Source organism: Phascolarctos cinereus, unplaced genomic scaffold, assembly GCF_003287225.1.
Source record: "Phascolarctos cinereus isolate Bilbo 61053 unplaced genomic scaffold, phaCin_HiC Scaffold_3;HRSCAF=262, whole genome shotgun sequence".
Taxonomy (NCBI): domain Eukaryota; kingdom Metazoa; phylum Chordata; class Mammalia; order Diprotodontia; family Phascolarctidae; genus Phascolarctos; species Phascolarctos cinereus.
In genome coordinates, this window is record NW_027555736.1 from 226,312,447 (window position 1) to 226,327,871 (window position 15,425).

General features: G+C 38.1%; 1 protein-coding gene across 12 annotated transcripts in view; it reads right to left on the reverse strand.

Moving 5' to 3' along the window:
- TTLL5 (tubulin tyrosine ligase like 5) overlaps nt 1-15,425 on the reverse strand; it is a 352,672-nt gene that overhangs the window by 292,888 nt on the left and 44,359 nt on the right. For all 12 annotated transcript variants that reach the window (XM_020986244.2, XM_020986241.2, XM_078151465.1 and 9 more), the window contains exons 8-9: nt 13,333-13,402; nt 12,972-13,056 (exon numbers count right to left, since the gene is read on the reverse strand). In XM_020986244.2, the coding sequence (XP_020841903.1) occupies nt 12,972-13,056; nt 13,333-13,402 (155 nt within the window). The remainder of the gene's footprint in view (nt 1-12,971; nt 13,057-13,332; nt 13,403-15,425) is intronic.

Consider the following 15,425-nt stretch of genomic DNA (forward strand, 5'->3'; position numbering starts at 1 on the left):
CCACAGGAATCCAACAGAGAAAAGGTAAATATCCATGCGGAGCCAGTGCTCATTAGCAAGGAGGGCTACTGAAGAAGGGCTTCTAGCAGGGAGGGGCCACAGTTACTTTTGGGTCCTTTTTGAATGAATAATATTGCAGAGACAGTAAGAAAGTAGTCCCCATGCTCAGACATCACTCAGTGCCCACCATGAAACCCCCAGCATTACTAGAACACTTATTGATCCCTGGATAAAACTTCAGTTTTCCCTGAACTGTTAGTACAGCAGATCCTTGGGTCTCTCATGGCACATTAAGATTTCAGTTCAATTTTAATTTATTTTTCCTGTTTCACTGAAAATGTGGGTGTTAGCTTCATCTTCTAAAAGGACCTTATCAGATCATTCAGACCTAATACTGGACCCACCTAAAGCTATAAAATCTAGCACAAAGTCTTTTTTGGATTCCACCTCTCTGAGAAGAAAAAGAATCCGGCACCATCTTGGAGGAGAAGCCCCTCTGCACTTCACCCTCCCTCCAATGACACAGACCATCAGTGCCCCCTGCTGACAACATAACCTACGAATCTAAAAAGAAAGTGAAGGGGCCACCAGCATGCATCTAGCAATCATGCTCAGATTCTTGAAGCCAGAATGTACTTTTAGAGGTCTTATAGTTCAGCCTCTTCATTTAAAGATTACAGGATTTGGAGCTAGAAAGGTTCTCTCACACATCACTTAGTCCAAAACCCTGATTTTATAGGGGAAGAACCTGAGACCCAGGAAGAGAAGTGACTTGCCCAAGGTCACACAGATAGGAACCCACTGAAATTTGAACCTACCTCCTCTGGGTCAAAATGTAATACAACTTGGCACCTCTAACGGAGCAGGAATTTGAGGACCAAGAAAATAATAATATCAGAAAATAAAATTTATTTCCTCAATATTTTATATACCTATAAAAAAGAATATTTTGCCAAACTTTCTTTAAACTAGTTTCACCTTAAACTGCTTCTCTGTTTTATGAGATGATGCTGCCCATAATCATGCATCATTTGTTTTCATAAGATTTACAAATGATTAGCAGCCATCTCTTCCTATTTGGCATGGAAGTTAGGTACCTGTTCACTAAGGCTATAGATGTTAAGCTTCATAATGAAATTATTACAGCAAGTATTTACGTCACTTGTGCTGTAAATTTAACATTTTTGATATTCAATTACTTGTTTAAATAATTCAGGGTTAGACTTTTGATTACATGGCATATATTTTTCTTGTTACCATTCTTTCTTTTTCAAAACATCTAATTCTAACTTCGCAAGATAGCTGACTCAGGGAGAGCAGTTTTTGGATGACATTTTGCTGATTGCATTGAGCCCAACACAGCCCTTTGTAGTGTAAACTACAGAACAGATGAGATCTTTAATCACTTAATAGAGTGTCACTGGTCAATCCACAGCAGACTAAATGGATAAGGAACTTCTTTTGCCCTTCTCCATGCTAAGTCCTTTCCTGTACAACAGATTCCACCCATCCTGTCTCCTCCATCCTCTTTCACTCACCTATCTTCAATCTATCTCCATTGGCTACTTCTATATTACTTACAAACATGTCTTCCAGCTCTCAAAACAAAAAGCTCTTCCTTGATCCTTCCCATCCCCATCATCTACTGTCCCACATCTCTTCTGTTACTGATGCTAAAGTCCTTGATAAGGCCTATGGCAACAGGTGTCTCCACTTCCTCTCACTTCCTTTCTTCTTAACTCTCTACAGTCTGGTTTCTGACCTCATCATTCAACTAAAGCTGTTCTCTCCAAAATCACTCATGACCTCCTAACTGCAGAATCCACGGCCTTTTCTCAGTCCTCATCCTTCTTGACCTCTTTGCAGCTTCTGACCCTGCTGTTCTTCTCCTTGACACTCTCTTCTCTCTAGGTTTTTGGGACATCATTCTTGCCGAGTTCACCTCCTACCAATCAGACTGCTCCTTCGTAGTCCTCTTCATCCAGATCACACTCTCTAACTATGGGTGTTCCACAGGGCTTTGTCATGAGCCCTATACTATTTCACTTGGTGATCTCATCAGTTCCTATGGATTTAATTATCATCTCTATGCTAATGATACTCAAATATATACAGTCTTAACCTCTGTTGATCTGCAGTTTCACATCTCCAACTGCCCAGCAGATTTCTTGAACTGGATGTCGCACAAGCACCCTAAACTCAACATTTCCAAAATTGGACTCATTTTTGCCCTAATACCTCCCTTCTTTCTAACTTACCTATTATGTTGAGAGTACCACCATCCTCACGGTGTATGTATCATTTTCAACTCACTCTTAAACCGCACCCTCCCTTTTTATAATCTGTTGCCAAAGTCTGTCAGTTTTGCTTTCGTAACATCTCTTGCATGTACTCCCTTCTCTCCTCTGACACTACCACCACCCTGCTACAGGCCCTCATCACCTCACACCTGGACTATTAAAACAGCCTGCTGGTGGGTCTTGCCTGCCTCAGGTTTCTCTCTACTCCAGACCATCCTCCATTCTGCTACCAAAGTGATTTTCCTAAGGCAAAGGTCCAATCATGTCACCTCCCACACTCCTATTCAATAAACTCCAGTGGCTCCTTATCACCTCAAGGATCAAATATAAAATCTTCTGTTTGGCAGATCCTAGCCATATAACCTAGCCCTCTCTCCACCTTTCCTGTTTTCTTGTATCTTACTTCCCACCACATGCTATGTGACACTGTGCTCCTGTCTGTCCTGTGAACAAGACACACCATCTCCAGGTATTTTCTCTGGCTGTCCCCTATGGCTGGAATGCTCATCCTCCTCAACTCTGCCTCCTGGCTTCCCTGGCTTCCTTCCAGTCCCAGCTAAAGTCTCACCTTCTAAAGGAAGACCTTCCTGATCTCTCTTAATTCTAGGGTTTTCCCTCTGGATTATTTCCAATTTGTCCTTTACATAGTATATTTGTACCTCATTGTTTACATGTTGTCTCCCCCATTTGACTGTGAGCTCCTTGAGAGCAGGGACTGTCCTTTGCCTTTCTTTTTATTCCCAGTGTTTATCCCAGTTCCTGACACATAGTAGGCACTTAATAAATGTTCACTAACTGATTTCAATATGTACTTGGATAGATACTATGTAGAGCTTGTCCAACAGAATAACTAGATAGGTATCTACAGAGATATCTATAGACAGAGACAGACAGACAAACAGACAGATAGATCTGGGATAACAGTATATATGGACAAAAAGCTGAGCTCCAAGTTCAAAAGAAGGAAGACAGTGGGCTGATGGCTTCTGGGAAATTACAAAGCTCTTTTGCTGACCCTAAGCTTCCTACGAAAGCATGGGTATATCTCTTTAATATTAACATTTTACCAGTATTACCAAATGGTATTGTAAGGCAGAACACCATTGTCTCTGAAGAGTCAAAGCTGAGTATCACACATAGGGCAATGACCAGGCACACAGTATGTATGAACAAGCTACAAAATATAAACAAAGAGGAACTTCAAAGGCCATGAGTAAAAGACATCAAGGAAATATATGATAGGAAGAGGAGACAGGTTGGTAAGAACAGGGGAAGATAGGTGTACAGATACTCTACTGGTATCCTTGTGATGCTGAAAGAAAGGAAGGGAGGCTTAGATGGGCACCCTTATGACAGACTTTTAGGAGAGCAGACACAAGAGTCACATAAGATGGACAGGTGTGAATGAGTTATAAACTGTGTCAAAATGGGTAAGTTCAAAGATCCACTTAAACACAAAAAACAGAAATGGTAAGACTGAAAGTTTTCCAAATGTCTAGGGTCATTTAACCCAAAATGAAGAAAATTTCAAATGCTGGATTTAAAACTAGCTATTCAGGTTCTGTTATCAGGTTAAAAATGCAAACTTTAAAATAAGACATTTATTCCAAAAACCAGAACTAAATTTAAAACCTCTCCCAGAATATTAAAATAGGCCTATGGGAAACTATAGGTTTCTTCCATCACCTACTTTTCTTTTGTAGTCAAAGGACAGAAACGATGTAAGGAGACAGGCTCTGGCACACCTATTTTTCCTTCTACAGAAGGGAAACCTCTGGCACATAGATATATACTTCTAGCTATTCTCTCATCTTCCCACTTTTGTCTCTTTGGGAAAAGGGGGGAGGTGTCTTTCTGTGATTGCCCTTTACCCCTCCAGAAGATGAAGCTGAGGTTTGGATAGCAGGAAAAAGCATCTCAGTGAAAAAAAAAAATCTTTTGATCCAGAGGAGCTACAGACTTAGAATGAAAGCCATCACACAGATTATGAAAGAAAAAAATCAACAGGTAAATGTTAAGGATCACAAGAAGTTACATAGGCTAAGAAGCTTTACAAGAAATGCAGAGAGAAAGCTTACATACGCCTATAATCAGAGAAGTTCTTAACCTGGGATCAATATATAGATTTCAACAGAACTTGGAAAGGGAAAAAAAAAATCATATCTTTATTTTCACTAACCTTTTGTTTCCTTTTGTAATTTTATGAATTTTAGAGGCAGTTAGGTGATGCAATAGAGAGAGTGCTGGGCCTGGAATAAGGAAGACCTGAGTTCAAATCCAGCCTCAGACACTTGCTAGCTATGTAACTCTGGATAAAATTATGTTAAGGTTAAGTCACTTAACTTCTGTTACAGATTCCTCAACTGTAAAATGGGGATAATAATAGCATCTACATACCAGGGTTCTTATGAAGATCAAATGAGCTAAAATTTGTAAAGTACTTAGCCCACTGCCTGGCACATGGTAGGCATTTAATAAATGCTTATTCCCTTCTCTTTATCTTAGACATTTAAAAACATTATTTTGAGAAGGGGTTCATTACACACAAAAAGGGTTAAGAACTCCTGTTGTACAATATCTATACAGTATCTGTGAAAAACAATATATAACTTTACTCTCTGGTCCCCAACCAAGCCCAATTTGAGTCAGAAACTAATGGTGTTGGCAGAGAGTGACATGATAGATACACATGAAAGAACAAATTTGTATTACAGATTGGGGATTATTTGTATTACAGATTGGGGATTCTAAAACTATAAAATTGAAAATTCTCAGTAGCTAACAATATTTGTGCAGAAGGAAAAGCTTAATACGGTAAAGAAATAAGCAAATGCAGCAGAGGTAATATTCCAACAGATGAAAAAACTCAAAATTAGAATTTTATAAAGAAAGCATATAAAAATGTTTATAACTTCATTTCAACAAAATTGGTTTCCTTTGTAATTCTATGTATATTTGACATTTAAAAACATTTCTCTGAGAAGGGGTCCATAGGTTTCACTCACTTGCCAAAGGGGTCTATGACACAAAAAGGGTTACGGACTCTTGGTCTTCACTTGAGAGGCCCAGCCCAGACTTTTCTCTATTCAACAGTCACGGTTTTTGTTCTTCATTTCTCTTAATTTTCATGTAATGAGAGGCCAAAAACTAAGGAGCTCAAGCAACTTCTAGTGTCCCCAGAGCTCAAATCCCAAAAATTTATCAAGAAATGTATAGTATTATAAATACTGCTAGTGCCACCTAGAGGTTAGAGGGAAGATTAGTATCTTTATGGGATTTAAAATGAGTCTTGGTAAAGGACCATAATATATAACACTGGGAAGAATCTTAGATATCATTTGGATTGAACCCCTCATTTTTGGGACAGCTAGGTGGCACAGTGGATAGAGGACCGGATTCAGGAAGACCTGAGTTCAAATGTGACCTCAGACACTTCACACTTACTAGTTGTGTGACCCTGGGCAAGTCACTTTACCTCACTGCAAGAAAGAAAGAGAGAGAGACAGAGACAGGGAGAGAGGGCGAGAGGGCGAGAGAAACAAACCCCTCATTTTACAGATAACAAAAATGAGAACCTTAGAAGTTTAAAGTTGCCTGGGTATAAATAGCAGGACTTAGGGTTACAGCTCTAATCACATCTATCAAAGGTTACATTTATTTCTTAAGTGATGAATTAATTAAAACCTTTCAAATTAATAAAAAGTACTAATAATACATATGCAGGGCTGCCAGTAAATAGTTCTATATTTACAAGTAGCTATAATTAAATACACAGCCCATATTTATTCACATGCTTAGTCTAGCTAATTTTTTTTTCCTAAAATATAGAAATTTATAAATATGCAAAGATTTTACCAGTTATGGCTGCTCATGGTTCATAGGCCAGCTGTTATAACAAATGACATTTCTATATGGCCTAAGGGTTTGCTAATATTTTATATACGTTACCGCATTTGATCTTCACAATAATAAACCTGAAATGGATACAATGAGTCTTACTATCTCATTTCCAAGAGTGAGAAATCTTAGGATCAAAGTGGTCACAGAGCCAGTAAGTATTAGAAGGAAGACTTAGAGAATAACACAGTCAGTAAGTATCTGAACCCAAGTATTCTTGACCCACTAAGTCATACCACTTTCTAATTCAAACCCAGATCTCTTTTAACTCCAAGTTTCAGTTCTCTTTCTATTACATTATATAGTCCTGCCCTATGACATAAAAACTAATGGTTAAAAAAGGAGAATAGACAAGCCAGTGACAGAAAAGGTTAAGGTTGGAGGGGAAAAGAACAAAGAGGAATCACATACTCATTTCAAATAACTTAAAAAATTTCACAAAAAGAATATTATCTATAGAATTCTATGGGTCACTAAATTAACAAAAATGAAAACAAACTAATTTACATATTTAGTGCTATGCCACTCAAACTAACAGAGACATTAGATTATAGGCTAGACAAAATAATGAAATTATTCTGAAGAAACAAAACGTAGAATCTCAAAAGAAATGAGGAGAAAAAGTAGGAAGGAAGGAAGGACAGCACTTCCAGGCCTCAAAAGCAGCATTAGGTATTTGTTAAAAAACAGAAAGACAGATCAGAAAAATAGACTAGATAAGTTATCAATCAAAAACAAACTCAATAATCCAGCATTCAATAAACCCAACAACACAAACTACTTGGAGAATAACTCTCTATTTATCAAAATCTGCTGAAAAAATGGCAAAAAAATAGGTTTAAATTAACACCTTACACTATATATTACAACACTATCGTGAGGGCAGAGCCAAGAGAAAAGGTAGAGCCAAGACGTTTAGAGCGGCAGGAAGAAGTGCACTGTGATCCTCCACACCACAAACTTCTGCTAACAGACTCAGAAAATGTACCAGACAGAATCCTGGTAGGGAAATGCAAAAAAAAAGTCACAGCAAGCCCTTAGTCCATCCAAGAGTGGTACAGTGAGACAGACAGAGAGGTCTGTCAACACTGGGGACATGGCTGGGCAAGCAGCACAAAACACAAGAAGTACACCAAAAAAAAAAAAAAAGAAGAAGAAGAAGAAGTATACCAGCCCCTAAGGCGAGGCTATGTGCACCAGGGCAAAAGGACATCAAACTGCATGCTTTGTCGCTCCCTACACAGCCCCAACACTGCAGATCCAGAGCAGACTAGGAAGGGGACCTGAACATGGAGTACCCTGGTCAGGAGGCCCTAGGCAACAGGAAAGGAAGCAATTCAGAAACCAGCAGCAGCAAGATCAATGTGACGCAGACCCCCAGTGCAGAACGGAGTCTCACATGCAATGTTGAGCCCAGATAGCAAAAGAATAATCAGGACAGAAAACGTGGGCCAAAGGGTAACCTACAATTCTGCTCTTCTGAGCCAACACAGCTTCCCAGCTGGCTGATTCCACAAGAGTCCAGCAATAAGTCTACTCTTTCTCAGACCCCAACCCAATCAGGAACTTGCAGAACTCAAACCACTGAGGCAGCAATCATTCTTTGCCTTGGATCTGATTCCTCTGAGAGCACTGAAAGCTTGTAGGTCCCCAGCCTGTCCCTGAGAGTCTGGAGTAACACAACACTCATTACCCCAATAAAGCAGCAAGAAGACTGGCTCGTGATACAAAGCAAAAAGTACTGTGGTAACAGCAATGTTTTAAGATGATCAGCTGTGAATGACTTAGCTCTTCTCAGCAATACAACAATCCGAGACAGCTCTGAAGGATGTAAGATGAGGAACGCTATGCAGACTGAAGCATACTTTTTTTTTTAAACTTTATTTTTCTTGAGTTTTTTTTGTTTATGTTTTCTTTTACAACATGACTATTAGGAATATGTTTTGCATGACTACACATGTATAATCTATACTCTTAATGAGTGGGGGTGTGGAGGGAGGAAGGGAGAGAATTTAGAACTCAAAGTTTTAAAAATAAAGTTAAAAACTGTTTTTACATGTAACTGGAGAAAAATAAAATACTACATGAGAAAAAAGAAAAGCATCCCAGACCTTCCCCCCAGAAGCATCACAGAGCCCAGCCCTAACAAAGTCTGAAGTCAGGAAGTAGGCTGAAAGAGCGAGCAAATAAGAAAAGAATGCCACCATTAAAAAGCTATGATGGTGGCAGGAAAACTCAGGACACCAACACAGAAGAGAATGGCTCCAAAACATCTACAAGCATTGCCTCAGAAAAAACATATCTGGGTCACAAATTCAATTAAAATTAAACTCCTTTCCTAGGTGAAGCAAGGGTTATTTCATTTTTTAAGTTTAAAGATGTTTTTAATAAATGGAATGAGAGTTCTTGAGGATAAAACTGGAAAAGCAATGAGAGCTATGGAAGAAAAAAATGGAAAGGGAATTAACTAACAGCTTGACATAAAAGCTTGCCCAAGCAACACACCTCCTGAAAAATCTGAATAGACTAAACAGATGCCAAGGATATCATAAGGCAAAAAGAAATATTAAAACAATGCCACAGAAAAATAGAAAAAAATATTAGGTATCTCATAGCAAAAGCAACTCACCTGGAAAACTGATCAAGGAGAAAAAATTTAATAATCATTAGACTATTGAAACAAGAGTCTAAAAAGAGCCTAGACATCAATTTTCAAGAACTCTTAAAAGAAAACTGACAAATCTCTTAGAACCAGGGGGCAAAATGGAAAATGAGAGAATACACCAATCACCTCCTGAAAGAAACCTCAAAATGAAAATTTCCAGGAATATTATTGCCAAACTCCAGAGCTTCCAGGTCACACAAAAAATACCGCAACCAGCCAAAAAGAATTCAAACAGTAAGGAACCATAGTCAAAATCACATGCAATTTAGTAGCCACCACTACAAAGGAGCAAAAAACTTGGAATACTGCATTCCAGAAGGCAAGAATATAGACTTACAACCAATAACTTGACCAATAAAACTGAGGGTAATGCTATAGGGAGAAAAAAGGATCGTAATTAAATAAAGGACTTCCAAACATTGCTGTATAGAAACTCTGAAGTAGGAACATAGGAGTAAAGTGAAACATAAAAAAGTAAAACATGAATGAACAATGTTAAGGAACTAAACAAGGGTAAGCTGCTTACATTCAAATATGGGGAGATGAAACACATGTCCCGTCTGATCCCTATCATCAGGGTTCATAAAGATAGTCCAATGAGATAAGGCCTGGGAGTGGTTCTGTCTTGATGATCTGAAGAAAAGAATGGAAAGAGAGGGGAAGAGGAATGTATTGGGGAGAAGGGTGGAGAGAAAGGAAGCTTAGGGAAAATTATCTCACATAATCAAAGTGCACCAGTAGATAGCTATACAAATAAGGAGGAGGTGCAGCTGAGACTAGAACCTCATCTCATCTGAACTAGTCAAAAGAAGGAAGAAAATATGCACACACACACACCGAGTTCAGAATCACATTTCACTCAACAGTGAAATAGGAGGGAAAGAGGAGAAGTGAGAGGGTATTCATTTAGCCATAAACAAAACAAATTCTAGGGCTGTACAAAAGTATTTATAGCTCTTTTTTTAAGTGGCAAAGAATGGGAATCTGAGGGGGTACCCATAAATTGGGGAATGAATAAACAAGTTAGTTATATAAATATGAAGGTATACTATTATGCTGGACCTTTATCAGTGTAACAGCCAACTAGGATTCCAGAGGACTCATGCTGAAACATGTTGCCCATTGGGGGTGGAGCCAAGATGGCGGCGCGAAAGCAGTGACCTGCTTGAGCTCTCCCCCCAAATCCCTCCAAATACCTGTAAAAAATGGCTCTAAACAAATTCTAAAGCAGCAGAACCCACAAAAAGACAGAGTGAAACAAATTTCCAGCCCAAGACAACCTGGACGGTTGATCAGAAAAGTATATCCTGCCAGGCTGGGAGACAAATGCAGTTCAGCATGGGTGTGCAGGCAAAACAGGCCTCAGCAAAGCTGGAGCAGGCCTCAGAGTACTAAATCACAGGCACTCATGGCGGTTTCCAGACTTCTCAAGCCACAAATGCAAAAGACAACCGAGAAGATCAGTAGGAAAAGTCTGTGACCTTGGTGAGAGAGAAGCTCAGTCCCAGATCCAGTCCCAGCACAGCCCTGGGGCAGCGGCTGCTTCTGGAACTTCCGGCCCACAGACTGAGGGGAAATCGAGTGACTGATCAGAGGGATTACAGGGATCTCTTTGCTGGAGCTGAGGCAGGTTTCTCTTGCTTTGCCTGTGCTTGGATCTGGGTCACAGTTCGGGGTGGGGGTCCTGGGGCGAAGGGGAGTACTAGCATGATGGAGCTTGTAGTGGCAGTAAAGAGACAATCCTCCTCACAGTTCCAAGGCAGAAAAGAGTGCTTGTGGTCACTCACAGACCAGAGCACAGGCCAGGAAAGGAGTAAATACCTCGCCCTTGATCATACCACCTTGGAAGAACTGAAAATTTACAGGTCCCTAGAAGTATCTCTGAAAACAGCTGCACAAAACTCCCGAAGCTTGGGACAGTACATTCTCTACACTGGAAGCAGACCCCTACCTTAACAAAAAGTTTATAACTCAAGTAATTGGCTGAGATCATGAGCAAACTGCGCAAAAAAAGTCAGACCATAGAATCTTTCTTTGGTGACAAAGAATATCAAAACACACAACCAGAAGAAGACAACAAAGTCAAAGCTCCTACATCCAAAGCCTCCAAAAAAAATATGAATTGGTCCCAGCTCACAGAAGAGCTCAAAAAGGATTCTGAGAAGCAAGTAAGAGTAGAGGAAAAACTGGGAAGAGAAATGAGAGTGATGCAAGAAAATCACGAAAAATAAGTCAACAGCTTGCTAAAGGAGACCCAAAAAAATACTGAAGAAAATAACACCTTAAAAAATAGCCTAACCCAAATGGCAAAAGAGGCCCAAAAAGCCAATGAGGAGAAGAATGCGTCAAAAAGCAGAATTGGTCAGATGGAAAAGGAAAATCCAAAAGTTCACTGAAGAAAATACTTCCTTAAAAATTAGAATGGAACAAATGGAAGCTAGTGACTTTATGAGAAATCAAGACATTGTAAAACAAAACCAAAAGAAACATGTTGCCCATCTCCTGACCGAGAAGTGAAGGGTTCAGAATAAAAGGTATGTTTTCAAATACGGCCAATGAAAAATTTTGTTCTGTCTGACTGTACATGTTTGTAACAAGGCTTTTTTTTCCCATTTGGGGGTGAGAAAGCAGGAAGCAGGAGGGAAAGAAGGCTCATCTTTGTTTGAAAATAAAATAAAATTTAATTTTAAAAAAATCATCCAAATAGATACTCCATGACATAAAAGGTCACATTATTTCTAAAAAATCAAAAGAAAATGTATGGGAGTACGTTTACAACTATAACTTGGGGAAGAATTCTTAACCAAAGGTTGGAGAGCTCAAAATATGAAACAGATAATTTCAATCATGTGAAACTGAAAAGCTTTCATGTTAAAAAAAAAATGAAGCTAAGAAAAAATGGAAACTGACATTTAGGAAATAACTGTTATCAGATATCTTTGATAAGGACCTTCAATACAAGATATATAAGGACTTTTTCGTCTCATAAAAAACCTCTCTCTAAAACCAAAAGCAAACATCATACGCAATATTCGCTAGAACATTTTCCAACAAATATGGGAGTAAAGCAAGTGTGCCCATTCTTCTTCTTCTGATCTGAAATATTTTCAGAAATGCTGGCAACAGCAATAACACAAGAGGGAAACATTAAAGACATAAAGACAGTTAAAAAAGAGATAAAACTATCTCTATTTGCAAATGATACAATGGTATATTTAGAAAATCCCAGGGAATCAGCAACGGTTAAAACAATTAACAGCTTCTGCAAAGCAGCAGTCTACAAAAATAATTCTTCAAAAATCAACAGCATTTTCATATAATAATAACAACAAAATCATGAAGCAACAGAAAAGAGAATTCCATTCCAAATAACTACAAAATGTATAAAACATCTGTGAATGAATCTACCAAAGCACACACAAAGTTATATAGATTCAATTAAAAAGTACTTCTTAAAGAAATAAAGAACAACTTACATAGCTGGAGGAAAAGTCAGTTCTCATGGCTGGGCCATGCCAATACAATAAAAAACCACCAAAGTTAATCTACACTACTAATGTTATGCCAATCAAATTGCCAGACAAATACTTTACAGAACTTGAGAAAATAATAACAAAATTCATTTTAAAAGCAAAAATATCTAGCATATCAAGAAAAATGATGAAAAGTAGTAGGGATGAAGGGGGAATGGCCCTTCCAGATCTCAAACTATATTATAAAGGAGAAAACATCAAAATCATCTGGTAGTGGTTAAAAATAAAAAGATCAGTGGAACAAGATTAAAGAAAGAAATACCAAAAACCATGCTAATTAGCACATTTAATAGTGAAGGTCTTGTTTGTAGTTGAACATTCCACTCTATTTTGACACGATGTCTTGATTCACTAGTTAGCTCATTACTAATTCATCAGGTAGTTCATTCCAACTACCAATAATTGAAACTACTGAATGAATCTGGGTCACTGCTAAGTGTAATGAGGCTGATTTCTATAAGGTTAACAATTCAGGGTCAATCTTAATGAGCTGAACAACATAATAAAAAGGAACAGTACAGAGCTAACCAGCCACAGAAAAGAATAGAATATAGAGTCACTGAAGAAATTTCTTACCTAGCCAACCCCTCTTCATAGAGATAAATGACAAGAGGATCATAGGACGTCACAAGCACATAGAGACGTATATCAAATTTGAAATCTAGAAGAAACATTAACATTTCAGTGAAAAATAATTCCAATTACGTACCGTAAAAAACAAAATTAAACATGCACAACATAGAAAAGACAATACTCCATCCCCATCCCCATCCCTATCCCTGTCTCTTGTAAATAAACTGGACTTTATTATAATCTAAGGCTAATGAGGACTTCTTCTTTATAAGAGCGTGAAAATTTTCAAATCACCAAGATTCGATCTTAAGAACAGTGTAGCAATACCTAGCCCAACACAGACAAAGACATAATCACAACTTACCATCTATGAGCAGGGGATTGTTGATATAACGAGAGACCAGAATGTTCTCTTCCAGGGAAATCTGGTTTGGCTATAGAGTAGAAAGAAAGAATTGAGAGGACAGAAGTGCTGAAGCATCCTAACATATAATACGAAGCAATGTTCCTGACCTTGCAGGAGAAAGACAATTTAAAAACTTTAAATACTGCTCCATTCTTCTTTTAACCCACCCATGTCTTTTCCATGAATTCTGTCACTGCCCAATAACACTCAAAACAACACAAATTTACTCTAAAGAATAGCTTTCACTTCCTATATCCCAAAGAGGCAGCAAGATGGTGTGGTGAATACAGTGCTGGGCCTGAGGTCAGAAACACTTGAGTTCAAATACAGACTCCAACACTCAGTAGCTGTCTGGGCAAGTCACTTAATCTCTCTTTGCTTTAGTTTCCTCAACTGTAAGACAGGAATAACAACAGCACCTACCTGAAAGCATTGTTGTATGGATCAAATGAGATGATATTTGTAAAGAGTTTTTAGCACAGTCCTTGGCACATATTAGATGTTATTTAAATGCTTATCACCTTCCCTCTTCTCTAAAGAGCTTTATAAACTTACTTCAATATTTCAAGGATCTGTGATTTCACCAGTGTAAATAATACCAAAAACCAATACAGATCATGACTCTTCCCTCTACAACTTGGTTGTAGCCAAGAAATGCATTATATATGTGATTATACAAACTTACATATAGCATTAAATTAGAGTTGAGTGAAAAAGAAAATAAAGAATTGCTGGTAAGTAAAAAGTTGTTTTCTTCCAATTTTAGGTAAGAAGTAAATTTTAAAATGTTACCTTATTTTTAAATGGTTGGCTTCTCCAAAGACTTTAAAGAACTGTTCATAGTCCTTTAAACAGTGAATACTTATACCCTCTCTGAAAAAGCATAGGTTTTCTTTCTGTAATAGAAAGAGCATGGAACAACCTGGTTTCAAATATTAACTCTAAGACTAGTGGTGTGACTAGGTGCAAATCATGTAACTGTGTAAGCCCAGTTTCCTCATCTGTAAAATGAAGATAATACTTCTATGACAATTCCCAAGGTGGTTGGGAAGAAAGTGCATTGTAAGCTTAAAGGCACTACATAAATGTGTTATTATATTATTATTTATTTACTGAATATTATCTATTGAGCATGTATATTGGGTGCTGTGGAAGAATACAAAAGAATGAAAAAAAACCCCACAATTCCTATCCTTGAAGAATTCATAATCTAGTTAAAGTATTAAAATGCACAGGTGAAATGATGTAAGAAGAATACAAGGCAGCACATTTATAAGGACAAAACAAGAGTACAAAATGAGCCCAAATATGCTGAAAAGAGGGTGAGTGGAAGAATGATCAAGATTAGATGGGATAAATCTGGAAAAGCTTTTTGAGTAAGAAAGAACTGAATCAAACTTAAGAAGACATCAAGTACCTGTTAAAGACAAGAACGTGGATATCAAACATAGGAGAAAGGCACTTGCAAAGGTAAACAGATGGGAAAAGTGAGTTATTTAAAGGAAATAAAGGTCAGGATAGCTTGGCTAGTGCAGAGGCCAAACTGAGGATTCACGAAAGATCTACACTTCGAGAAGCATACAAAGCCCAGATGATTGAGAGATCTGAATGCTAGGGAAAATTCAGATGTGATAATATGGTTAAAAGAAGGGTAGGAAGACAAAATCAGTCAGTCAAAAAGCATTTATTAAGTGCCTACTATGTGCCAGGTGTTGTGCTAAGTGCTAGGGATATAAAAAGGGGCAAAAGACATTTTCCCTGCCCTCGAGGAACTCACAGTCTAATAGGGTAGACGATATGCAAACAAATACATACAGAGGAAGCCATGTACAGAATAAACAGGAAATAATTTTAAAAGGGAAGGCACCAGAATTAAGAGGGGTTGGGAAAGGCTTTCTATAGAAAATGTGATTGTAGTCTGGACTTGAAGAAAGTCAGGGAAGCCAAGAAGCAGAGATGAGGAGAGAGAGCATTCCAGGTGAGGGAGAAAGCATGGGGATCTGAGAGATGAAGTGTCTTATTTGTGGAATAGCAAGGCCAGTATCACTGGA